Source organism: Microcaecilia unicolor, chromosome 2 (assembly GCF_901765095.1).
Source record: "Microcaecilia unicolor chromosome 2, aMicUni1.1, whole genome shotgun sequence".
NCBI lineage: Eukaryota > Metazoa > Chordata > Amphibia > Gymnophiona > Siphonopidae > Microcaecilia > Microcaecilia unicolor.
This window is the reverse complement of record NC_044032.1, coordinates 508,098,146-508,125,995: the sequence shown is the minus strand read 5'-3', so window position 1 is coordinate 508,125,995 and position 27,850 is coordinate 508,098,146. Positions and strand designations below refer to the sequence as shown.

The 27,850-nt window shown below is 43.4% G+C and overlaps 1 protein-coding gene across 1 annotated transcript in view; it reads left to right on the top strand.

Moving 5' to 3' along the window:
* BOD1L1 (biorientation of chromosomes in cell division 1 like 1) overlaps nt 1–27,850 on the top strand; it is a 441,813-nt gene that overhangs the window by 224,509 nt on the left and 189,454 nt on the right. The window contains exons 13-14 of the mRNA XM_030191194.1: nt 13,925–13,992; nt 17,060–17,126. Of these exons, the coding sequence (XP_030047054.1) occupies nt 13,925–13,992; nt 17,060–17,126 (135 nt within the window). The remainder of the gene's footprint in view (nt 1–13,924; nt 13,993–17,059; nt 17,127–27,850) is intronic.

Here is a 27,850-nt window from a genome sequence, read left to right as displayed (position 1 = left end):
TCAGCCCCGGAAACCGGATCGTGCTTTCTCTACGAATTTTCTCTTTTTTTCTCTTTTTCTCGTGGTTCTCCGTTTTTTTCTATTTCGTTTAAAAAAAAAAAACCCGCTGAACTTTGTCTTTTCCCTCGTCTCTTAGCGGGGGCGTCGCGTTGCGGCCTTGTGGCCGCGCGGTCGATTTATTTTCAAGGTGTGAATTTTACCACCACCATCGACGACTTTGACTTCGCCGACGCGATTTTTCCGTCGATGTCCTCGAAGGTCCCGAGTGGATTTAAAAAGTGTGGTCGGTGCGGCCGGCATATCTCGCAGACCGACACTCACGCTTGGTGCCTCCAGTGCCTCGGGCCGGAGCACGATACCAAGACGTGTACTTTGTGTCTCGGTCTCCGGAAACGGACACGGGTAGCGAGGCAAGTTCTTCGGGACCGTCTTTTTGGAACTTGCGCTGGCCCCTCGACGTCTACTTCGACGGCATCGGTATTGACGGCCGGTTCTTCGGTACCGGTATCGATGTCCACGAAATCGGCACCGATGGCATCAGCATCGACCCCAGGAGCACAGGTCCCGTCGGCCCGCCGGTCCCCCGGTGAAGGCAGGGGTGAGAGGCCGCGTGGGCAATCGGCCCCGGTCACTCCCTCTACCCAGGGCCCTCGGGACCGAACCCTGTCGGACCCGGTCCCTCGAGGCCGAGGGAGATCGACCTCCTCCTCAATTCCGCCAAGCGCCGATGACGGGCACCGCAAAAAGGCTAAGAAACACCGTCATCGGTCGCCCTCGATACATCTGGCTCCTGGCGCCGGAGATGAGTCGACGCCGAGGAAGCGGCAGCGTCGAGAGGAGAGGTCCCCCTCTGTAGTAGAGGTACCGCCACGTCAGGGTGCCAGCACTTCGGTGCAGTCTCCTGGACCCAAACAGCTTCCGGCACCGACGCCTCTACCGGCCCCCTCGCCTTTCCCGACAGCGGGCCTGGTCGAGTGCCTCCGAGCCATCCTTCCGGGGATTCTGGAAGGGCTGATGCGCCAGACTGTGCCGGCGCCGGGGGTGCTTGCGCCCTCGGTGCCATTGACTGTGGCGCCGGCGTGCTCTAGCCCGGTGCCGAGGCCTTCGACGCCGCTTGCGGCGCCGGTCTCGACCGCCACGCAGGTGGAGCCCCCGTCGACGTTGATGGAGGGAGCTTCATCCCCGCCGGCGAGGGAGTCCACCGCTCGACGACGCCACCAAGGCCTCGGTGCCTCGACGTCGAGCCGGGCCCGGTTGAGGACTGAGCTGCACCGAGGCCTCGTGGGGGGGGAGGAGGAGGACCCCAGATATTTCTCCTCAGAGGAGTCTGTGGGCCTTCCCTCCGACCCCACTCCTTCACCAGAGAGAAAGCTCTCGCCACCTGAGAGCCTCTCCTTTGCCTCCTTTGTCAGGGATATGTCTATTTGCATTCCCTTTCGTGTGGTCTCTGTGGATGAGCCAAGGGCTGAGATGCTCGAGGTCCTCGACTATCCATCACCACCTAGAGAGTCCTCCACGGTACCGTTGCACAATGTCCTCAAAGAGACACTGCTTCGGAACTGGTTGAGACCACTATCTAATCCCACCATCCCCAAGAAAGCAGAGTCTCAATACAGAATCCACTCGGACACAGAGTTAATGCGGCCTCAATTGCCTCATGACTCGGCGGTCGTGGACTCTGCTCTCAAGAGGGCACGGAGTTCGAGGGATACCGCCTCGGCGCCCCCGGGGCGGGAGTCTCGCACTCTGGACTCGTTTCGGAGGGAGGCCTACCAATCTTCCATGCTCGTGACCCGCATCCAGTCTTACCAGCTCTACACGAGCATCCACATGCGGAATAATGTGAAGCAACTGGCGGACCTGGTTGACAAGCTCCCGCCGGAACAGTCCAGGCCTTTTCAGGAGGTGGTCAGGCAGCTGAAGGCGTGCAGAAAGTTCCTGTCCAGGGGTATATATGACACCTGTGATGTGGCATCTCGTGCTGCGGCCCAAGGTATAGTGATGCGCAGGCTCTCATGGCTGCGTGCCTCTGACCTGGACAACCGCACCCAGCAGAGACTAGCCGACGTCCCTTGCCGGGGGGATAATATTTTTGGCGAGAAGGTCGAGCAGCTGGTGGACCAACTGCATCAGCGGGAAACCGCCCTCGACAAGCTCTCCCACCGGGCGCCTTCAGCATCCACCTCAGCAGGTGGACGTTTTTCCCGGGCCCGGCAGGCTGCGCCCTATGCCTTTACCAAGCGTAGGTACACCCAGCTGGCCCGAAGGTCTCGTCAGGCACAGGGACAGTCCCAGCGCGCTCGTTCTCGTCAACAGCGTGCGCCTAAGCAGCCCCCTGCGCCTCCACAGCAAAAGCCGGGGACGGGCTTTTGACTAGATCCATGGGAACATAGCCGCCCTCAGTGTCCGTACCGGACGATCTGCCGGTCGGAGGGAGGTTGAAATTTTTTCACCAAAGGTGGCCTCTCATAACCTCTGACCAGTGGGTTCTCCAAATAGTGCGGTGCGGATACGCCCTGAATTTGGCCTCCCTGCCACCAAATTGTCCTCCGGGAGCTCAATCCTTCAGCTCCCATCACAAGCAGGTACTTGCAGAGGAACTCTCCGCCCTTCTCAGCGCCAATGCGGTCGAGCCCGTACCACCCGGGCAGGAAGGGCAGGGATTCTATTCCAGGTACTTCCTTGTGGAAAAGAAAACAGGGGGGATGCGTCCCATCCTAGATCTGAGAGGCCTGAACAAATTCCTGGTCAAAGAAAAGTTCAGGATGCTTTCCTTGGGCACCCTTCTGCCAATGATTCAGAAAAACGACTGGCTATGTTCCCTGGATTTAAAGGACGCATACACTCACATCCCGATACTGCCAGCTCACAGACAGTATCTCAGATTCCGCCTGGGCACACGGCACTTTCAGTATTGTGTGCTGCCCTTTGGGCTCGCCTCTGCCCCACGGGTGTTTACAAAGTGCCTCGTGGTGGTAGTGGCGTATCTACGCAAGCTGGGAGTGCACGTGTTCCCATATCTCGAAGATTGGCTGGTCAAGAACACCTCGGAGGCAGGGGCTCTCCGGTCCATGCAGTGCACTATTCACTTCCTGGAGCTGCTGGGGTTTGTGATAAATTACCCAAAGTCCCATCTCCAGCCAGCCCAGTCTCTGGAATTCATAGGAGCTCTGCTGAATACGGCTCAGGCCTTCCTTCCCGAAGCGAGGGCCAACAACCTCCTGTCCCTGGCTTCCCAGACCAGAGCGTCTCAGCCGATCACAGCTCGGCAGATGTTGAGACTTCTGGGTCATATGGCCTCCACAGTTTGTGACTCCCATGGCTCGTCTTCACATGAGATCTGCTCAGTGGACCCTAGCTTCCCAGTGGTTTCAAGCCACCGGGAATCTAGAAGATGTCATCCGCCTCTCCACCAGTTGCCGCACTTCACTGCACTGGTGGACCATTCGGACCAATTTGACCCTGGGACGTCCATTCCAAATTCCTCAGCCCACGAAAGTGCTGACGACGGATGCATCTCGCCTGGGGTGGGGAGCTCATGTCGATGGGCTTCACACCCAGGGACTGTGGTCCCTCCAGGAAAAGGATCTTCAGATCAACCTCCTGGAGCTCCGAGCGATCTGGAACGCACTGAAGGCTTTCAAAGATCGGCTGTCGTGTCAAATTATCCAAATTCGGACAGACAATCAGGTTGCAATGTATTACATCAACAAGCAGGGGGGCACCGGATCTCGCCCCCTGTGTCAGGAAGCCGTCGGGATGTGGCGTTGGGCTTGCCAATTCGGCATGCTCCTCCAAGCCACATACCTGGCAGGCGTAAACAACAGTCTGGCCGACAGACTGAGCAGAGTCATGCAACCGCACGAGTGGTCGCTCCATTCCAGAGTGGTACGCAAGATCTTCCGAGAGTGGGGCACCCCTTCGGTGGACCTTTTCGCCTCTCGGACCAACCACAAGCTGCCTCTGTTCTGTTCCAGACTTCAGACACACGGCAGGCTAGCGTCAGATGCCTTTCTCCTTCATTTGGGGACCGGCCTCCTGTATGCTTATCCTCCCATAACTTTGGTGGGGAAGACCTTACTGAAGCTCAAGCAAGACCGCGGCACCATGATTCTGATCGCGCCCTTTTGGCCCCGTCAGATCTGGTTCCCTCTTCTTCTGGAGTTGTCCTCCGAAGAACCGTGGAGATTGGAGTGTTTTCCGACTCTCATTTCGCAGAACGACGGAGCGTTGCTGCACCCCAACCTTCAGTCTCTGGCTCTCACGGCCTGGATGTTGAGGGCGTAGACTTCACTGCGTTGGGTCTGTCTGAGGGTGTCTCCCGTGTCTTGCTTGCCTCTAGGAAGGATTCCACTAAAAAGAGTTACTTTTTCAAGTGGAGGAGGTTTGTCGTTTGGTGTGAGAGCAAGGCCCTAGAACCTCGTTCTTGCCCTGCACAGAACCTGCTTGAATACCTTCTGCACTTATCAGAGTCTGGCCTCAAGACCAACTCAGTAAGGAATCACCTTAGTGCGATTAGTGCTTACCATTATCGTGTGGAAGGTAAAGCCATCTCTGGAGAGCCTTTAGTCGTTCGATTCATGAGAGGCTTGCTTTTGTCAAAGCCCCCTATCAAGCCTCCTGCAGTGTCATGGGATCTCAACGTCATCCTCACCCAGCTGATGAAACCTCCTTTTGAGCCACTGAATACCTGCCATCTGAAGTACTTGACCTGGAAGGTCATTTTCTTGGTGGCAGTTACTTCAGCTCGTAGGGTCAGTGAGCTTCAAGCCCTGGTAGCTCATGCTCCGTATACCAAATTTCATCACAACAGAGTAGTGCTCCGCACCCACCCAAAGTTCCTGCCAAAGGTGGTGTCGGAGTTCCATCTTAATCAGTCAATTGTCTTGCCAACATTCTTTCCCAGACCGCATACCCGCCCTGCTGAACGTCAGTTGCACACATTGGACTGCAAGATAGCATTGGCCTTCTACTTGGAGCGGACACAGCCCCACAGACAGTCCGCCCAATTGTTTGTTTCTTTCGACCCTAACAGGATAGGGGTCGCTGTCGGGAAACGCACCATCTCCAATTGGCTAGCAGATTGCATTTCCTTCACTTATGCCCAGGCTGGGCTGACTCTGGAGGGCCATGTCACGGCTCAGAGTGTCAGAGCCATGGCAGCGTCGGTGGCTCACTTGAAGTCAGCCACTATTGAAGAGATTTGCAAGGCTGCGACGTGGTCATCTGTCCACACATTCACATCACATTACTGCCTCCAGCAGGATACCCGACGTGACAGTCGGTTCGGGCAGTCGGTGCTGCAGAATCTGTTTGGGGTGTAAATCCAACTCCACCCTCCAGGACCCGAATTTATTCTGGTCAGGCTGCACTCTGTTAGTTGTTCTTCGTAGGTCAATTTCTGTTATGCCCTCGCCGTTGCGAGGTTCAATTGACCTGGGTTCTTGTTTTGAGTGAGCCTGTGAGCTAGGGATACCCCAGTCGTGAGAACAAGCAGCCTGCTTGTCCTCGGAGAAAGTGAATGATACATACCTGTAGCAGGTGTTCTCCGAGGACAGCAGGCTGATTGTTCTCCCCTACCCTCCCTCCTCCCCTTTGGAGTTGCGTTTCATCATTTTTGCTTGTCATTCAACTGAGCGAGAACGGTCACACACGGGCGGGAAGTTTTGTTCCGGTTGGTGGGGGCTGCCGTGGACGTCAACCCAGTCGTGAGAACAATCAGCCTGCTGTCCTCGGAGAACACCTGCTACAGGTATGTATCATTCACTATAGGCAGGTGAAACCCTGCTAGTTATCCATTTCTGACATTTTTATCTTATTGCAGGATGGCTTGGACAAGGGACTCCCCTCTTTGAAGATGCAGATATGGCCATAGTGTTTTTCTGTAGATGCCTGATGAAGGGTTGCTCTTTAGTATCTCATCTCATCCAAATGTCATGTGAGGGGTGACGCTTTTGAGACCCACTCAATATTTGATAGTGCTACTGTAGAATCTAAATCTGGCTCTTTTGGTGTTAGTGCAGACACCTTTTGAATCACTTAGGAAAGTTGCATAGAAGGATTTAATCCAAAAAACGGTGTTTCTAGTAGCTATTTATTAGGCAGAGAATGATTTCATAGAGGCAGGCATTGTCTTTTCAAGAGTCCTTCCTAGTTATAACTTGATAGAAAGTAATATGTCGGTTCCATTATTCCTTCCTAAGTGTGGTGTCCTTGTTTAATGTTAATCAGTCAATTGCACCTCCTTCCTCTCTTTCCAGGAGGCACAAGTAGAGGAAGGAGCAACTCATAGCATTTAGATTTGTGACCGATGTTGCATTGTTATCCTCAGAAGAACGAGGAGAACGGTCATATTGCCTTTTAGTGGTGTTCTCGGGACCTAGAATAAGAGAGGCAGTCTCTAAGGCAATGGTGCTCATTAGATTAAGGAAGCTATAGTTTCAGCTTATATTTTATGGGGTTACTACTACTTATCATTTCTATAGCACTACAAGGCATACGCAGCGCTGTACATCATACACAAAAAAGACAGTCCCTGCTCAAAGAGCTTACAGTCTAGATAAGACAGGCAGACGGACAGAACAATTAAGGGTAAGGAAATAAAGAGGAGAGGATAAAAAGGACAGGGCAAGCGAGGAGTGTTTAGGAGTCAAAAGCAGTGGTAAAGAGGTGAGCTTTAAGTTTGGACTTGAAAACAGCCAGAGGGGGCTAGACGTACAGGCTCGGGAAGTTTATTCCAGGCGTGAGGTGCAGCACGATAAAAGGAACGGAGTCTGGAATTAGCAGTAGAGGAGAAGGGGACAGATAAGAGAGATTTATCAACAGAACGGAATACCCGAGGGGGGCGTAGGGAGAGACAAGAGTGGAGAGGTACTGGGGAGTGGTAGAGTGAATGCACTTATAGGTCAATAAGAGAACTTTGAATTGAATGCAGAAATGGATAGGGAGCCAGTGAAGTGTCTTGAGGAGAGGGCTAATGTGAGCATAGCGACTCTGGCGGAAAGTAAGTCACGCAGCAGAGTTTTGGACTGATTGAAGAGGAGAGAGGTGGCTAAGAGGGAGGCCAGTGAGAAGCAGGTTACAATAATCAAGACAAGAGGTGTTAAGAGTGTGGATAAGGGTTCTGGTAGAGTGCTCAGAGATGAAGGGACGGATTTTGCTGATGTTATAGAGAAAAAAACGACAGGTTTTGGAGTCATTCCGTGTCAAGTGGACCAGGGGTCCCCACCTCACCATCTCAGATTTTGATGAAATTTGGTACATAGTTTCTTTATGATAAAAAACTAAGCTGTGCAAAACTTTAGTTCAAAAGACTAAAAATTGGAGGTTCTAGGGGACCTCAAGTAAAGGGTTGCAAAATGTCGCCTGAGCAAAAATGACATTTTGGGCCAACTTCCAGAAGCTGTAAAACTGGAAGTTTTAGTAGTACAAGGGGGATATTTGGAGAACCTGCACTACTTTTAGGGCTTAATGAACTGGCAAAACCCCATGTTCCTAGTCCTCTTACTTTTTGAATGGTTTAGGCTCAAACTTTGCCAAAAAAACGGCAAAAATCAATTTACAGCGATGTTGAGGCTGCTGTAGTTTCTAAACTAGTTGGCCTTTCAGGTTGATTTTTGGTAGGTGTACTAAATGCAGGGCTGTAATGAGGCATTCCAATTTGCAGCACTTTCCTTCAAGTGGTTGAAAAATTATAAGCGTTCAAAGTTGGTATAAAAAGCATTTTTGCCCATTTTGGGCTATCTTTGATGCCCTTGATCTCCAGTGGGACAGCTTCAATATTCTTTCTTTTAGCACCATTAGAAAGAGCAGATTTCCTTCTATCAGAATATGTAGTTTTCATTTTGGAGTCTCATCATATCATCATATAAGGATTGCAAAAATGCCCTCAAATGTTTGCGGGCAGCAGCCTGTGATATCTTCACTACACCCTTGATACAAGTGTAGTAAAAGTGATTCTTCTTTCAAACAGCACCAATTTTTTAAAATAAAGAACACATTATGTTATAAAACTATATTCAAGAAAACTAAAAAACAGGAATGTTTTTTAGGATGTGGAAGGATGAGGCCAGGTTTCATGACAGGTTTAAAGAAAACTGCAGTCAGTTAGGATGACCGACTTGGCCAATTATGATTGGTGGACCCTGTTGCAAGGCGTCTGAGTGTCTGTTGCTGGTGTTTCTTCACCCTTGCTACAGTTTGACCTCTTAGTGAACTGTAGGCATCGAAGTAAGCCTAGCAACAGACACTCAGGAGCCAGGAGGTACCAGAAGCATACAATTGGGCAATGAAACAAACAATTCTGCCTTGCAACAGGGTTCACCAATCATAATTGGCCAAGTGTAACTGGCTAAAGAAGTTTTCTTTAAATATTATGTTATAAAACTGTGTTCAAGTAAACTAAAAAATAGGGTGGAAACCATTGTATACATACTTCTTGTTGAAGAAACTCGCACCTGCACCGACAGGCTCATTTATATTGAATTAAATGCCACAAATGAAGATATTAATCACTTTAGACTGAAGTAAAATTTTACCCATTGAAAACCTGATTGCAAGAATAAACGCGTTTGTTGAACTGATGCTAATGGTCATCAATGGATCCAGAAAGATCAGATGAATTTCCACTTTGCTCAGTTGGCTGTTCAAGTACATCAGAGTGTCATTTACTGACATACAATAAAAATAAAGGTTTGAAATTAATTGAAGAGCTTCTGCCTGATCAACAGAAGTTGTTACAAGAGCATTCTGGTCAACTTTTCTATGCTGGATCAACTATTTGCCTTCATCATGAATCCTTACTGTTGAAAAAGTTTGAATTTTTGCAAAGAACCTGCTGTAACCCATTTTCCAAAGGTGGTCATAATGCAAAAAGGGGCTTAAGAGTGCTGGATGACACACTAGCAGCCCAGCTAAAGGCCTTAACAAGCAAAATATTTGTGCCGGGTCAGAAACTATGTCCATCTTGTCGAAAAGACGTCAGTAACAGAGCTGCTGATTCTTTATCATCATCAACAGCAGCAGATGATGAACACAGTGACATTTCTGGCAAGTTGAACACAAGTTTGACATCTCTTGGTTTTTCTCCATTAAAGTTCAAAAAAGTCAGCAAGCGTGATGTACGAGGCTACACCAAGCGCAAAATCAGGCGAGTGCAAAATACTTTGAGAGTCATCATCTTGCAGTTGCTGGTGGCTTAGACATTCTACCAGTCAGAAATGTGACAAATGTTCTGATTATGATGACCTGCTAAACGAGTTGAAAAACAAAGTCCAAGTTTCAGCAAATCATGCAGAAAAACTGCAAATACTAACTTTAGCACCAAACAGCTGGTCTATTCAAAGAACTGCCTCAGAATTCATGGTTTCAACTAGAATGGTTAAAAAAGCAAGAAATCTGAAATCAGTTTGTGGAATTCTGGCAAAACCAGACAAGAAGAAAGGTAAAGTTTTACCAGAAGAAACAGAAAAAAAAATTCTTGGCTTTTTTGAAGATGATGAATTCAGTAGACTGTGCCTAGGGAAAAAAGATTTTGTCTCTGTCAGAACTGGCACTGAAAAAATTCAAATGCAAAAGCACTTGCTGCTTAGCAATCTAAAAGAAATGTATGTTGCATATCGTACTCGAAATGGGCCAGAAGTGGGTTTTTCCAAATTTTGTGAGCTAAGGCCAAAATGGTGTGTCACTGTTGGCTCATCTGGTATGCATTCAGTGTGTGTTTGTGTCATTCATCAAAATGTGAAGCTTATGCTTGCTGGAAGCCATCTGCTGAACGAAGATTACAAAGCACTGATGGCTAAAACTGTGTGCAATTTGGAATGCAAAGAATGCATGCTTCACAGGTGTGAAATATGTCCAGGTAAAGATGTGCTTGAAAATTACCTGACAGAAGTGTTCATTGATGCTGACCCAGGTGAAACAATCGAGTTTAAGCAGTGGGTTCATACAGATCGCACCACACTGGAGACCAAACAAATGTATGTTGATGATTTTGTATCTGAGCTTGCATTGAAAGTTTCAAACCTGTCAATCCACCATTACATTTCCAAACATCAGACACAATACTTAAAGAAAACCTAAATCCTTGTGAAATTGTTGTTCTCTTGGACTTTGCTGAAAACTACTCCTTTATTGTCCAAGATGCTGTTCAAGGTTTCCACTGGGAAAACAGTCAAGCTACACTGCATCCATTTGTTGGGTACTTCCGTGATGCTTCAAGTGAAATTCAGTGCATAAGTGTTTGCATAATAAGTGACAGCTTGCGGCATGATGCAGTTGCTGTACATGCATTCTTGGAAAAATTAATCGCGTTCTTGAAAAGCAAAATTGGAGAAATAAAATATGTAACATACTTTAGTGATGGCTCAGCTGCACAATACAAGAACTTCAAAAACTTTGCCAACTTGTGCTATCATCAAACAGAATTTGGAATAAGTGCACAGTGGAATTTCTTTGGCAGAAGCCATGGCAAGTCACCATGTGATGCCATAGGTGGTACAACAAAGCGACTATCTGCTCAGGCTAGTTTGCAACGACCTAAAAATAGCCAAATTCTCACAGCACAAGGCTTGTTTGAATTTTGTGATCAAAAAATAAATAAAATCAAGTTCTTTTTTGTTTCCAAGGATGAAATTGAATCTTCAAGATCTGCACAAGAGGAAAGATTCAGTAAAGCTTCCACAGTTGCTGGAACTAAATCACCAGTTTATTCCCATTGACTTGAACCAAATTTCAGTCAGTAGAATGTCAAATGATTCCTCCTCATTTGTTGTCAAACTTTGTCAGTCGGATGACCCAGTGAGTGTACCTGGCATAAATGTGTGTCAACTTCAGCCTGGGCAGTATGTTGCCTGTGTTTATGACGACAAATGGTGGATTGGCAATGTCTGTGACACATCATTTGAAGAACATGATGCCTTGGTCAACTTTATGCATCCATGCGGGCCTGCACGATCATTTCATTGGCCTAGCAGAAGAGATTCTTGTTGGATTTCTGAACAGCATATTCTAGCAGTTCTTCCAGTACCAGCAACTACACACTTGGACGACAGTATACATTTCCAGAAACAGCAGTGAAACTTATCAGTGAAAAATTCTTGTCACTTCAGCACTGAGGTTTTACTTGGGAACCATTAAGACACCCCCATTAGGCTTGAGAAACTAGGCAAAGACAACCAAATGAGGCTTGGGAACCTCAAGTAAGATGCCCACCTTCAGGCTTGGGAACCTGTGCCAAGTGGCTGGACTTGCCTTGCTATCAGGCGTGACCTCTTGGCGATGAGGTTGCCACTTCCTATTGAACTGGTAGTGGCATAGCCACAATGGACCAACGCATGCTTAAAGCAACTGAGCGACTTATACAGCAATTAGAAACATTGATGGGCCCTATATCCGTTTCAACTATCATTCAACAATACTGGCCAAAAAACACTTTTTTTGCAATCCTTATATGGAGAGACTCCAAATTGAAAACTACATATTCTGATAGAAGGAAATCTGCTCTTTCTAATGGTGCTAAAAGAAAGAATATTGAAGCTGTCCCACTGGAGATCAAGGGCATCAAAGGTAGCCCAAAATGGGCAAAAATGCTTTTTATACCAACTTTGAACGCTTATAATTTTTCAACCACTTGAAGGAAAGTGCTGCAAATTGGAATGCCTCATTACAGCCGTGCATTTAGTACACCTACCAAAAATCAACCTGAAAGGCCAACTAGTTTAGAAACTACAGCAGCCTCAACATCACTGTAAATTGATTTTTGCCGTTTTTTTGGCAAAGTTTGAGCCTAAACCATTCAAAAAGTAAGAGGACTAGGAACATGGGGTTTTGCCAGTTCATTAAGCCCTAAAAGTAGTGCAGGTTCTCCAAATATCCCCCTTGTACTACTAAAACTTCCAGTTTTACAGCTTCTGGAAGTTGGCCCAAAATGTCATTTTTGCTCAGGCGACATTTTGCAACCCTTTACTTGAGGTCCCCTAGAACCTCCAATTTTTAGTCTTTTGAACTAAAGTTTTGCACAGCTTAGTTTTTTATCATAAAGAAACTATGTACCAAATTTCATCAAAATCTGAGATGGTGAGGTGGGGACGACCTTTAAAATTGGTCCACTTGACACGGAATGACTCTTTGGCAATCTGCTGAATGTGAGCAGAGAAGGAGAGAGAGGAGTCAAAGATGACCCCAAGGTTACGAGCAGATGAGACAGGGAGAATGAGAGTGCCATCCACAGAAATAGAGAAAGGGGGCAGAGGAGAGGTAGGCTTAGGGGGAAAGATGAGAAGCTCGGTTTTGGCCATGTTAAGTTTCAGATGACATTGAGACATCCAGGCAGCGATATCAGACAGGCAGGCTGAAACTTTGGTCTGGATGCTGGTTGAGATTTCGGGGGTGGAGAGGTAGATTTGGGAGTCATCAGCATAGAGATGGTATTGAAAGCCATGGGATGATATCAGAGAGCCAAGGGAAGAAGTGTAGATGGAGAACAGGAGAGGACCGAGAACAGAACCCTGAGGTACACCGATTGGTAGAAGGATAGAAGTGGAAGAGGATCCACCAGAGTATACACTAAAGGTGCGAAGCGAGAGGTAGGAGGAGAACCAGGAAAGAACAGAGCCCTGGAATCCAAATGAAGACAGCGTATCACTTTCTAAGAGTGCACTTTACCAGGAGTCGGGCAGCATCTTTGACAGAGCATAATCTGGTGCCACTGCAAGATTTCTACAGGGTAGTCTCTTGGTCATTGTTGCATTCCTTTGTGTGGCATTACATGTTGGATGTTCATTCTTGGCAGGATGCGAACTTTGATGCATCCATGTTGACAATGGGTGTCTGTTTCCTTCTCTTGATAGATACTGCTTTAGTACTTCCCAGGTGTTTGGACTGGTCTGTTGGGACAATGAGGAAGGAGAAATTAGATCTTATCTGTTAATTTTCTTTCCTTGAGCCCCTCCAGAACTTGACCATAGTTTAGTGGGAGGTCAAGGAAGTAGGGGAGTCCATAGTCTGTGAAAACAGTTAGTTTGCCAGTCTCTGTTTCCAGCAGATTGTTTTAAGGTGATAAATATTAAATGCTTGTCTGTTGCTTTTTTATTCCCTGGGTATGTCGGAAAGTTAGTTCTCTGCTTTCTTGTGGAAATATTGACTGGCTTGAGCAGCACAAGATGCTTATAAAATGATGTCTTTGAGTCAGTGGTTCTCTGCCTACATCTCTTGGCAGGAGAGCCCATACTCATGCATCTGGACTGGTCTGGAGGGACACAAGGAAAGAAATTTAGCAAGATCTATTTTTTTCTGTATAGATTGAAGGTTTAAGTCTCGCTCCCAAAATTTGGAAGTCTTTGTACTACTGAAGTGCTATTTCTAGCTAGTTCATTTGTTCATAGGTGAATATTAATTTTAGGATCCTTACTTTCTTCTTGGATTTCATAACAATTTGGGGTGTTTTGCTGCTTGCTGAGGATCCAGGAAAGCATTTAATCTTTCTCTGCCCTTTGAACTGTGATCCAAGTTGATTCCTCTAATAATGTAGTCTCCCAGCAATAGCAGTTCTTTGTTTTGAGTTCTTTTTGAAATTGTCTGAGGGACTTTGGGTGCATTGGGTTTCACTTGTCTTCATTGACATTACTTTAGATTCTATTCTTGGAGCATAATTGTTTTATTTAGATAAAAGGGTTGCAGTAGAGTAGAAGAATGGCTAAAATCCCCACAAAATTCTAACAGAGGAAGAGTGAGTGGTGCAAGCTGTAAAATGGTTGTGATCTGTATTCTGTTTGCTCTCATCATGTGCCTTATTCCTATTTACAGGCTTGGTGAATGTTCACTCTGCTTTCTTATTCAATTTCTCATTTGAATCCTGCACATTAGCCTTTCCGCCTTGCAGGATGGAAATGTTTCATGAGAATTTTTGTTGTGTTTTGCGTTTTAGTAAGTGGACCACGAAGCAAGGTAAAAACATCAAAAAAGGAAAGAACCCTAGGAGTAAAATCTCGAGAGGTAAGTGTTGTTATTACATTGAAACTGCTGTAGTAGCACAGAAAATGTAAGTAATTCAGTTGGTAGTTAAGTCATAAAAATCCTGCTTTAAATTCTAATTGTTCCCAAAGGAATATAGGACTAATGGAAAAAGTGACAATACCCTCAAGCTTGTTAAATATTTTATTGTGGTCAGAGAGGCATCAGATATTCATAATAGGAGCTTTGAGACCTCTAGCACAAAGCTATTTCAAGTCAAAGCTCTACAGATACTCATCAATCATTTGCCTGTAGTGTTCTCATTTTAATTTTGTACCTTGAAAATGTCTTCCTTTCATGAGTCACAAAAGTGATTATTAATTGCTGCTAAACTAGACAAGGAAGATTAGTTTTAAGGTATAAAATTAAAATGAAGACACTGTAGGCAATTGATTGATGAAGATCTGTAGAGCTTTGATTTGAAGTAGCTTTGTTCTGTAAGAGGTCTTATAGCTCCTGTTATGAATATCTGATGCCTGTCTGTCCCACAATAAAAAAAAATACCAAAATATTTAGCATGTTTTAGGGTATTGCCACTCTTTTCATTACTCCTATATTCCTTTGCTGTTATTTAGGAGAATGTTTTGTTTTATTTTTATATATTAAGTTCTAATTGTTTGCTAATTTCTGAGAACATAGTAGTGTTCAAAGATTTTGAAAACTCCTCGTGCTTAACTGGTCTTATTTTTATAAACACAAGCTGAAAATAAGTAAATGAGCGGAACTGCAGTGCTGTTCCTTAAAGTGTGATGCATATATTACTGTTACAGATAAAATAAGAGTAAAGCTCAAAACTGAAGGAGAATATTGGGAACCACATCTTTCTCTAAAAGATATGCACACAACTTCCCAAAACAGTTTAAATATATATGGAATAACATTTGGAATGATAAGAAAAAAAAAAGGAGAAATAAGGTTATATAAGTCGAGAAACAAGCATATTGATATTTTACAGACTTTAGATAATACTTTTTCATTAAGTTTTAGTGCTGAGGCCTATTTACTTAGCCAAAGTAAAACACCACATTTTGGCACTGATTTACTGCAAGAAAATTCCCACATGATTTACCAAACTGCTGTACCTGGGTACTGTGGTTTTGTAAATCATGTACTAATTTGCTATGCATTTCTGTGGCTGAAAAAATCATGCATTCTTGGCTATTGCATAGCTTGGTAGCCCCCATCCTTGTCTGGCCATAAACCCTGGTGGTCTGTGAAGCCATGGCCTTCCTGTCTGTTCTTAGCCTGCAAACCCCACTCCCTTTTTAAAGCGGTCATACCCATTCCTCCTTCTAAACACCTCCCAAAGCTTACCAAAGATCCCAGTGCCCACAAGGGACAAAAGTGGTCCCTGCTTGCCTCTTTCCTTCTGTTGCCATGTAGCAGAAAGAATGCTAGTTGGCATTAAGATCTCCTTTGTCTTGCATGCAGTGGACAAAGGAGAGACTTGGCTCAGCCAGTGCCATTTTGTTTTATGGCATCTGCAGAGCAGGGTGAATGGGAATTGCTTTTGCTTCGTGTGGACCTTGAGCTATCCATTAAGTTTGGGGAGGGAATCCAGGACCAAGAGGCTTGTCATCATTGAAATGGGTGGGATTTGCAGGCTTGTCTTATTGATGGATTAAGTTTTGCATTTTTAATAGACTAGTGAGTGGGAGGACATGGCACAATGGCCTATGGGTAATTTTTTCAGGAAATATGGAGGAAAGGGGAAGGAATTCTTGAAGGACCTGACAGCATAGGAGGATTGTCAAGTACTTCAACCTGGCAGTACACTTGAGCATAGGAGCCAACTTTTCAAAATTATTGGGGGTGCTAAACCCAATGAAAATAATCCCTCCCTGGGAACATACAAGGAACTTTCTTAATATTGGGGGTGCTCAAGCACCCACAGAGTCGGCTCCAATGCACTTGAGAAAAGTTAGCTACAGTTTTTTAGGTATAGCTAACTTTACAGAGTTGCACAGTTCAGTTTTTTTGTGAGTTTCATTAAGTGGTATGTTAATGAATTGATATACCTTTGCATGCAGTGCAGCTAATTAGTTTATCCTACATTGGGCCTGATTTATTGTTAGCACTAAGCTACAAATCAGCCAAATAACTCATGGTACTGGCAAATATTGCAAGCTTATTGGGGAAATAATAAGTGTTATATTGACTGATGCTGTGAGTTATTACCATTCTACAGCTTAGAAAATAGGCTCTAAGGGGTTCTCTCACAGAGCTGCTTTAAAAAAGTGGCCTGCAGTAGTTTTGGCACGTGGGGCCGAGGCCACTTTTTACTACAGCCGTAAAAAGCCTTTTTTTCAGTTGGCATCCTTAATGACCATGCACTAATTTCACAACTTACGTGCAGCCTACTCCCTGCCCCTGAGCTAGAAAATAATTTTTATTTTCTAGCATGGGAAACTGTGCCCAGTAAGAACAGAAATTCCACAGGTCACCTGGCTTCATCAGGGGTTGTGCATCGACAGCTTTATTGATAGAAAAGGTGACATTTTTCAGTCGGTCGGTTATCATGAAAATACATGAGACCACCTTTTCTATCAATGAAGCTGTCGATGCACACCCCCTGATGAAGTCGTTTTGAGTGAAATGGGTTTGGCCACCATTGGGTGGGTGTCAGTTATGTGCTCGACTTTTTTTTATTGCTCTACTAGAATAAAAATTGAATTATCATGAAATAAGAAATTATTTTCATGACCGTTGTGCTACAAGATTGAGTGTTGTCATGTGAACACCAATAAGAGTGTGGACCATAAATTTTGTGTTTTAAATGAAAGGATAAAATTTAAATAATAAAGTTGTCAATAAAGAGATAAAATTTACATCACGAGGTTTTTTAGACCAATGATGAAGGAGACAACCCCAGTTAAAGATGCCGAAATTGCATTAAGCGTCAGGGTGTTTTGAGGTCCTTTTCCTAATAAATTCATGACATTTTCAAATTATGATCCTTTATTCATTTTAACAATACTGTACTGTAGGAAAACCTTTTTCATACTCTTTGCAAATAGAAAAAGTGTAGCATTTTTTTTTCTAATTACAGTTAGAAAACCATGCTCAAGAAGAAGTACATGAAACAGCAGAAAGAGGTGAAACAGAGGATAAATCTGGTAATTCACACATTTCAGTTCAGGAGCTTTTTATTTTTGTTTTGCTTATAAGGTGTTAATTGTTTTGTTACATGAGAGCCATAGCATCCCTACTGATTTATATAAAGGCAATTTATTTTGTGAGATAGCTTTACTTGTTCTTGGAATTAATTGGATTTATGTGAAATATTTTGCTTTTATTGCTGATAAATTACTTCCAACAAGTTCCTCTGACGCAAAACAATAACTAACCAAATGGCCAATGATAATTCTTACATTTTAACCTGTTCATGCAATAAATTTAGAGTAGCAGTGAGGCCAGACTATTTTGGTCTTTTTGGAATTGTGATTTCTAAATGAAAAATATTTAAGTCCTAATACTTTTGAAATTCAGAATGAGTGACACATTTGCAGAAATATTTTGTAGCCAGCAATATATATATATATATACACACCATTGGATAATGTGTTAGACATTCAAGTAATTGTAATGTGAAATCCTATCCTTATCTGATGACTTCCTTCCCTTACGTTCTGCTAGCCCAGTCCAGACTAATGGGTTAGCTCCCCCTATCAACAGACAAAGGCAGACACATGTAGATTCCAATGACAATGTCAGTATAACAAGTGGTGCATCCAGGAACAATCCAGTATACTAATACCAAAGCTAAGAGTTAACTAAATGAGCCTATATATAAGTGGAGCCCATTATTAACTGGGGAACCCACTGTAGAGCCCAGAATATTAAACTATAATAAACAACAAAGAGCAGCTTTGAAGCTAAGGGCTACCAGCACTTTGCCATCTTCCTGGCTGGGTCCTGGACTGGTCTAGCAGGACTTAGAAATTAACAGGTAAGGGTAAATTTTACCTTCCTTTTCATTCTGCTAGATCAGCCCAGAGTGATGGGATATATCAAAGCTTTATCCCACCGGGATACACTGTTGTAAAGTGTTAGTCAGATTTGTTTTTTGAACTTATGTAACCACTTAGGAATAGGTGGGATATATATATTTAAAATAAATAACAAGGCTCCCTGCAACATGACTCTGTCAAAAGCTCTTGTAGTGTTTCACAAGGAATGCAGCGAGGACCAGTACTGCTCTGCAGATATCGTCTGGACTGACTGTCCAAACTTCCTCGCAGGATGTCATCTTTGCTCTAGTCAAGTGAGCTTTCAAGCCTGCTGGGACTGCCTTCCAATTTAGGAGATAAGCTGCTTCTGTCACCTCTTTAATCCAGCGGGCAGTTAAAGACTTTGAGATAGAGACCTGTATGGGAACGGAGTTTGCAGGATGCCCCTTTGGGGCTGTGGGACTACCGCAGGGATGGAAGCAGTTCCTACGGGGTTCCCATGAGGGATGGAAGCAGTTCATTCGGGGTTCCCGTGGGGACGGAAGCAGTTCCTGCGGGGTTCCCATGAGGGATGGAAGCAGTTCATTCGGGGTTCCCGTGGGGAAGGAAGCAGTTCCTGTGGGATTCCCGTGGAAGGGTAAGCTGCACTTGCGCCAGCCCCTCACCTTCCAAGTTTTTTGAGTGCCCTCTCCTCCTTGCTTTAACAACGCAGATGCAGAAAGTCTTCTTTTAACCCTCTCTGCTCCTGGGCTAATGCGCAGGCCTCAGTTGTGGTTCAGGCAAGAGCATCAGAGGTCACCTGACCTACTGGTGCGTGCATGTGGCGACCTCAACACACAGTTCCAGTGAATCAGAGACAAGCGCTCCAAGTTCCAACTTTCGTTCGTTCCTTGCCTGTAGTGCTATGGCTCGAACCCAGAGAGACAGAGAACCGACTGGAATTTTTTTAGGCATCATTAAATTCTTGCTGGGACGGGTGGTGACGGGTTAGATTTCTGTCCCTGTTCCCCTTTGCAGAGTCCATAAAACAATGCAAAAAGTCTGTCTGACTTAGAAATGTAATTCATCACTTCCAAATACCGCAAGAGGGCTCTGTGGACATCCAGCTTATGAAGTGTTCAGGTGGAACCTGATTGTCTTTTCCTGAAAATGCCAAAAGTCAGACTACCTGATTAAGATAAGAACAGCTCCTTCAGAAGAAAAGAAGGCACTGTCCTGGTAGAAACAGTCAACCAGAAAGGAAAGATAGGAATTTCTGAAGGAAAAAGCTGGCAATTCAGATACCTTGAAATCTTTTTTGAACTTTGAGAACTTGTATACTGTATATCATTCATTCATTGGTTCCCATTGTGATTTTTGTAAGAGATTATTGATGGGGCTTTCAAAGTGAATCTTATGACCTCTACAGATAGCTCAAGGTTCTGCAGCTAGAATTTTGATGGGAGCACATTTTGATGCCATTATTACTTTACAGACTGCACTGGCTGCTTATTATTGGGTTACGTTTAATATTTTATTATTAGTGCACAAAACCCTGAATTATTAGGTGCCAGTAGTCTTTGCTGCATTACTTAGGGTTTATTGACAACTTTGGGCTCTTAATAAGAACATCACTGTTTATTGGATATCCCTAATTACCAATATGCCTGTTTATGTGAAACACAATAAATTTTATTACTGTAAAATCAATTACTTTGAATCTGCATCTGGTAGTAGTAGTAATAACAGATTAAAGGAGTTTTGAAAAGTCACTTGTTTCAGCTACCTTATCCAAACTAATTAGTGTGAAGGACTGGAAAGTGATGTTTGAAAATCTAAAAATTGTTGCATTCTGTTTAATACTAGCTACTGATTATAGTGATTGTTTATCACTTTCTCTGCTAAGTGTAAACGGAAACATATATGATATGACTGCCTCCGCCTTTTTGTTATTTGCTCATTCTGAGGATCACCATCCGTACTAATGTTGTGCTGTCACTCAACCTGGCATCTATAAATGTCATATACATAGTAACATACATAGTAACATAGTAGATGACGGCAGAAAAAGACCTGCACGGTCCATCCAGTCTGCCCAACAAGATAAACTCATATGTGCCACTTTTTGTGTATACCTTACTTTGATTTGTACCTGTCTTTTTCAGGGCACAGACCGTATAAGTCTGCCCAGCAGTATCCCTGCCTCCCAACCACCAGCCCCGCCTCCCACCACCGGCTCTGGCACAAACCGTATAAGTTTGCCCAGCGCTATCCACGCCTCCCAACCACCAGCCCTGCCTCCCACCACCGGCTCTGCCACCCAATCTCGGCTAAGCTCCCGAGGATCCATTCCTTCTGAACAGGATTCCTTTATGTTTATCCCACGCATGTTTGAATTGCGTTACCGTTTTCATCTCCACTACCTCCCGCGGGAGGGCATTCCAAGCACTCTCTCCGTGAAAAAATACTTCCTGACATTTTTCTTGAGTCTGCCCCCCTTCAATCTCATTTCATGTTCTCTCGTTCTGCCGCCTTCACATCTCCGGAAAAGGTTCGTTTGAGGATTAATACCTTTCAAATATTTGAACGTCTGTATCATATCACCCCTGTTTCTCCTTTCCTCCAGAGTATACATGTTCAGGTCAGCAAGTCTCTCCTCATACATCTTGTAATGCAAATCCCATATCATTCTTGTAGCTTTTTTTTTGCACTGCTTCAATTCTTTTTACATCCTTCGCAAGATACGGCCTCCAAAACTGAACACAATACCTACTCTAGGTGGGGCCTCACCAATGACTTATACAGGGATATCAACACCCCCTTTCTTCTGCTGGTCACACCTCTCTCTATACAGCCTAACAACCTTCTAGCTATGGCCACCGCCTTGTCCCACTGTTTCGTCGCCTTCAAATCCTCAGATACTATCACCCCAAGATCCCTCTCCCCATCCGTGCCTAACACATACGTCTCCCGTGGATTTCTATTCCCTAAGTGCATCACTTTGCATTTCTTCGCATTGAATTTTAATTGTGTCCAGCAGGTAGAGTAAAAGCTCATGATCCACCATGTCGAACGCACTGGACATGTCAAATTGAAGTAATAAGATTTTGTTACCAGTGGACATTTCTCTTTTAAAATGAGACAGAAGGGTAACCAGAACTGTTTCGGCACTGTACTGCGGAAGGAACCCTGATTGAGAACAATGCAGAATATCAAAATTCTTCATGTAGTGTGTTAGCTGATTATTGACCAAACTTTCCATAGTTTGAATAAGCAATGGTATAGATGCTACTGGTCGACAATTTGAAAGGACATCAACTCTTATTTTAGGATTCTTGGGTATAGGTGTGAGAAGAATGTTTCCAAGCTCATGAGTCCCTGTTGTAGCATGAAGTTTAAATAGGAGACAAGTTCGACGACAAAGCACTCTGGTGTGGATGTGAACAGGTGACTAGGGTAGATATCAAGACCACAATGTTTCTTGGAGAACTTGTTTAGCGCTGTTGCTACATTATTGACTGATAAACTGCTGAAGGTGGTCCAACTATGGTCTGCTGGGCATTGGTCAAGAGGTGAGTCCAGTGATAGGAGAAAGTCCTCAACGACTGCAGTACTGCTGAATAGTGGCTTACGTAACAGTTGGATTTTCTCATTGAAATATGTAGCAAGCTTATCACCAGAGGGACAATCCGTTTGCGAGGACACAGTTCTGCTCGTGTCAAGGAAAGAACTCAAGAGGCATTGAAGTTTTTTTGCATCCATGCCAGCTGACGCAATTTCTTTAGAAAAGTATGTTCGCTTTGCCTGTTTGATAGCGTATTTGTATTCCCTGTGACTTGATTTCCACAACTTGAGCGAACAATTGGATCTCGATTTACGCCATTCTCTTTCAAGTTTTCTGGTTTGTGTCTTAAGTGTTTTTAACTCCTTATTAAACCAAGGCGTAGACTTGTGGTTGTAAGAGGCTTTACGTTGCAAGGGCGCTATATCATCTAGGACACATCTGCATCTATCCTCTCAAGCGGTTAGGTAGAGAATTGAGACTGGCTGCGCTATCCAGTTATCACCGTATATTGACTGCCAAAATAACTGAGGATTGACTATACCTCTAGAGAAATAAGCAGTGGGTTTGCCAGGCTGAGAGATGCCCGATTTTAGCCAATGCAGAGTGAATTTTAGTTTGAGATGATCAGACCAAGGTGTTGCAATCCACCTGATGCCATCTAGCTGGAAGTTCACATTGGAAAGGAATTTATAGGAGAGAAGATCTAGCGAGGCTTCTCCGAGGCTGAAATGAGGGGGAAATCCCAGTACATTCCAAATGAAAAAAGCTCCTGGGCCAATCCGAGCCCAATCAACAAGTTTTAAAAGAAAACCGGTTACATCAGTATAGGCAATTTCCTTTATCAGCGTGCTAACTAAAAGAAAGAAAGGTCAGTTCTTTGTAACAGCTTAAAACATAACATGCACCACCTGCTGGCCAAACTAGAGAAATGCACTTCAAGAATTAATAAAGGCATTTTTACAGGCTTAAAACACAACAGTGTTCTGTCACAACAGTAGATTAGACCAGACTATCCTCTGGAATATCATTGAGGTTTTGACTTATTGAGAACACCACAGTTAAACTAATACTTGGTGAAAAGAAATTGACAGAGTCAGTGTCTTTCAGTGTCTTTCTGAATTACATTCAAATTGCTCACCAAGTTTTGTACACTGGTTTTGCCCCCATTTCTTTACGTTGTACTTGTACCTTATACTCACAGAAGATGTTTGTGATCCTCCAAATATGATCTCCTCACTATTTCCTCCCATTAGCCAATCTGTCTTGAGTGCACCAGACATTTGTGCTTTAGTATTATCGCTCCTTCCCAGTATAATGCATTCTAAATAATGGCCTTAACTTCAGCTATATAGCAAAACAGGTCATTTGTACCCAGTCTGTAACAGAGTCTTATCTCCTAAGGCAGCAGTACTTAACTACACAAGGGTATTCATTTTTCCTTCAAAAGCTTTGAAAACTCTTGAAGTTCTAGCTATTTAATAAGTTATTATAATGATGGTATTTATGTTGATATTTGCTGTTTTACTTGAATTGTATTTTGCTTGATTTTTATATTTCTCTAATTTTTAGAATTTTATTATGTAATTTGTCCCATCTGTAATTAGCCATAGCTCTTGCTATTGTTCACTGCACAGAGCTAAGGGTTAGAGTGGTATAGAAAATGTTATTGTTGCGCCCCTGCCCACCCTTAACTATGCCCCTGGTCCCATATATGCATGTCCAGGCTTCGTCCCTTCCTAGAAACTGAAAACTTAATTATCTTCATTCTAGAATGACAGCAGTTCAATGGAGTCATGTAAACAACCTTTTTTTTGTTGTTGTTACATTTGTACCCCGCGCTTTCCCACTTATGGCAGGCTCAATGCGGCTTACATGGGGCAATGGAGGGTTAAGTGACTTGCCCAGAGTCACAAGGAGCTGCCTGTGCCGGGAATCGAACTCAGTTCCTCAGTTCCCCAGGACCAAAGTCCACCACCCTAACCACTAGGCCACTCCTCCACTTTTTGTGAGAGTTGTTCTTGACCATTTTTTTTCTTTGCTAATGATTAAAGGGAGTGGCACTTGGTTAGTTTGTTCAGGTCCTTTGTCACATGAGCATAAGTGTTTTCTACAAAGGCTTTCAGAGATTGGTTATCTGAAAGTTTGAATGCTGTGCTAATGATTCAAGTTACATAACATGTGTATGCTGAGAATTAAGTTGCTGTCTGCTTTCCTTTACGTTTGTTTTCCTTTAACCTATTTTGTCTTACTTGAATCCCCTGCATGATTGCTGTTTAAATGCAATACAATATAAGAAAATATTTTTTTGTAGAGTACAAAAAAAGAAGGTAACCATTACTAAGAACTATAAACTTGTACAGCGCTGCGTAACCCTGGCAGCGCTATAGAAATGCTAAGTAGTAGTAGTACAGTAAATCCATAACTATTACATTGTCTTAAGAGTTTTGTGGTTTTATATTTAGAAAAATATATATTTTTTATTTTTAGGCTATCTCTGACATATCTTGTATGTAGTTTATATTGATTTACTTTGATTCATTTGTGCTTCAATTCCTTTGGCTGTACAGGTAAAAGTTACTCTAGCTTTTATACTGGATACAGTCATGGGTAATTAGACCATGTGGCAAACTATAGCTTGAAGCCACACTTAATATTGTTCAATCTCTTTCCCTTTGGGACAAAATTTAGCATAGCAATTTATTTGTTAGGTCAGTAGCAAAGTCTAGGCTAACCTTGGAGTACTGCGATAATAGTTACCTGTAAAACACATTAAACTTGTTAAAATGTAGGGGCGGAGTCAAGATGGCAACATTCTAAGCAGCTTGAAGCCAGCATCCTCTTACCTTAACAAAGTTTTCTTCTATTAGAATTTTTCCTCCATGGCTCCGAAGAAAAAAGGAAAGGCTCCTATCCAACCGGTTTCTTCATCAGGTCCAGTTTAAACACAGTGAGTGCCAAGCTCCTTTGCTGCATGACAGGCTGTGCAAGGTGGGGTGCCAGATTCTCTTGCTTGAAACTTGTCCCAGGGAGAAGCAATTCACTTGGGAGGCGAGGTTCTCCTCTGCCCCCACCAGCAGCCACTGGTGGTTTCTCCATCTTCCGGTCCATTGGAGTTTGTGGTTAAGGCGGTATCTCAGGAAGACTGCATGGTCGACCGAGACAGCTTTGGGAGTTGCCACAGTGCAAAAGAAGAGCTCTGCTGCAATTTCCCCAATGCAGGAGGAGACTCAACCAGAAGTCAGAGCTGTGTCAAGAGCTTTAGTTTCAAGTCCTCCGGTATTAATTCCATCACGATCCCCCTCCCCCCCTTTTTTTTCTCAAACTGCCAGTGGTGACCCTGGAGGCCTTATGGAACATTCTGGCAAGATTGGATTCCTCATTATCCGCTTGCTCAGCAGACCTTAAGGTGTTATCTTGAAAAATGGGGTCACAAGTTGGAAGATTAGAGACACTTAAAAAAGAGATGGAGAGTTGTAAGAAGGTTAATGAAACATTGATTAAGGATAAAGTATCTAGTAAAAAGATTCAACATTTGGAAAACTATGCTAGACAGCTGAATTTAAGGATTTGGGGTTTTCTTAAAAGTCCAAGGTATGTCACCTTTAGACGTATTTAAGTGGTATCTGACTGAGCATGTCATCAGATATGTTGCTGCCTATTGCAAAGGCTTTTTATTTACCATCTGGTAAGTGTTCTGGCCATCAAAGTGATGGAATGGAAACGCTAACATCTTTAGATTCTGAATCAGTAAATCTTTGGGAAACCTTGTACCTTCCTGTTGTAGGAAAGGCCACTGTTCTTGTGACATTGGTATTTGAACAAGATCTGAATTTGATCTTGTGTCTTTATTTCCTCAATATTAGTACTTTATTTTTGGGACTTAAGATTTGGATATTTCCGGACTTACAAAGTATAACACAGGAGAGAAGAAAATAATTTTTTGATATGCGTACTGAGACTCCATAGTCTTAGTGCTTTTTTTTTCTTATATCCCTGTAAATGTGTGGTCAAGTATACAGGGACAATGATATCATTTCTCTGCTCTCCCAATTTTAGTGGACTAATGGTGTTCTTTTCTTAATTTATTAGGAAGGTTTCTTTCTTTTTATTCCTTTTTTTTTTTTAATTGTTTATAATTTTCTATATGATACCTCATTTTTCTTATCAAATGAGTGTTTATGCTTGTTTATATTGTTATAGATTTTCAGTAAAAAAATAATTGCCATAATCACCTGGCAGTTTGCTTTCTTAGTCCTACTAGCCGCATAAAAGCTTTATTGAACAGGTTTACTATAAAAAGTATAACTTAAACATTCACAGATGATGATTTACTTTAGTAATGACTCCAAAAGCCCATTTTCCATAGATATCTGAGTGGTACATGGACTATCCAAGTCAGGAGGTTTAATTCCCCATCTGTTATACAAAAAGCTCTGCTAAATACAGAGCTTTATTTTTTGTTTTGTTTTTTTTGTTTATAAAATGTACATAACACTGGGAAATGCACAAGCAGTTGACAGCACATCCAGCAGGAGCAGCCATTTTAGTAAGAAACATCCAAAAAAAGAGCAGAATTGCTTCAGCTTTTGCTCATCTAAGTGCTGACATTTACATTTAAAAAAAGGTTAATTTTATAATGAGGCATCTAGTTTAGGCACTAAGGCCCCAATGGTCAGAAGCAAATGAAGGCAGTAAAAGCCATTAGTGCCGGACTATCTCTGGCATTTACTAGCACCAAATGTTCAGAGCCGACGAGCACATGAAACAATGAGATCACTGGCTTTGAGTGCAATGAGCATGCAAATGCATGCCAAAGAGGTCATCTCATATTCCTCCCTAATGCTCAGTGGCTAGTGCGCCAAACAAGGGCGCTCCTCCTGCGGCAAACCTTATGCAAGCTCAGAGCTTACATTAGGGTTGTGCCAAGCCATGGGAAGGAATAGGGAGACTGGTGTCACAAGATTCTTTTTTGTTCTGAACTTTATTGAAAAACTCACATTTACACTATCAAATGGTCCACAGCAACATGTCCAAAACGCCATCTGCTTCGCTGGAGATCCAGATGGAGATGCTGGAAAATCCCAGCGGGCAGGTAGGTGCTGCCACTTCCGACTGCTCTTCGCTTCTTTCTTACACTTTTCCAGTTGTGCTCCGTTCCCTGCACCCCCTCCCACCCCTTTCCCTACTCCCAGGGCCACAGCAGAGGGTGACTTTGGGTTAAAGGAGCCTTTTCCTCTTCCTTCCCTCTGGCGTTCTGGGCATGTGCTCAAGAGTTGTGCTTAACGCACAACTCTTCACTGCATGCGCCAGACACAATCCTCCCGCAGAAATACCTAATGCTCAATGCAATGAGTGTGTCTAAATTTGCATGTCATTAGCATTGAGCATTAGGGAGTTCCTTTGATGTACAGTTCGGGTGTTGTTTTGATCATCAGGGCCTAAGAACTCACATAAGTAGTGGTATTTAGTCACTTAAATCCATATGTGGTCACATACATGTGTAAAAGAGCTCTCTTCTTATTTTCACATTTATAGGTTGTTTAACCATTTATATACTCACATAACAAAACATATAGAAAGATATGTTAATGAAAACAGTTTGGAAAACAAAAGATTAATAAGATAAGATTAGCAAACAGAGCAAATTTCTATCACAACTTATCGTATTTTTGAAATAACCATGTTTTTAAACCATGTTGAAACTGACAAGGCCAAAGGAAGAGAGTTCCATAATTCTGGCCGTATGACATCAGTGGCTGTTCTTTTCCAAGTAACTAGTTTGAATTATTAACAGGAGCTAAACTCACTTTAAATTGATCTTCCAAAGTTAAGCTTCAGGCTGGAACATACAAAGCAACCCAAGACACCATATAGGCCAGCACTGAATCCTGTGAAATCTTAAAAAATAAATAACAGAAGCATACATTGAAGCCTAGCCTTGACTAGAAACTAATGAAGAGGTATCATATAAGGGGTTGCTGTATCCCATTTAGATCCTCCATAAATCATCTTTGCTGCTGCTCTGGAAGACCTGTAATCATGCTAATTGATAATCTAGGAGTCCAATCAAAACACTATTACAAGAGTCTAGTATTGATTGGGTAAGCTTTAGTAACCACCTTTATGAAGAGTTTCATTCAAGATGATGTACTACAGGTATAGCTTGACATAAACAACATATTATGCAGAAGATACTTGCAGATAGAGTTCTTAGAGTCCCTGACTCAAGAAGAATTAGCTCTGACATAGCATGAGGAGGCTAGAGGGAAAATTGCATAGGTAATCTAGTTTGATGGTGAATATAGATAGCAGTGAGGAAATAACATCATATGAACCTTACTTATGT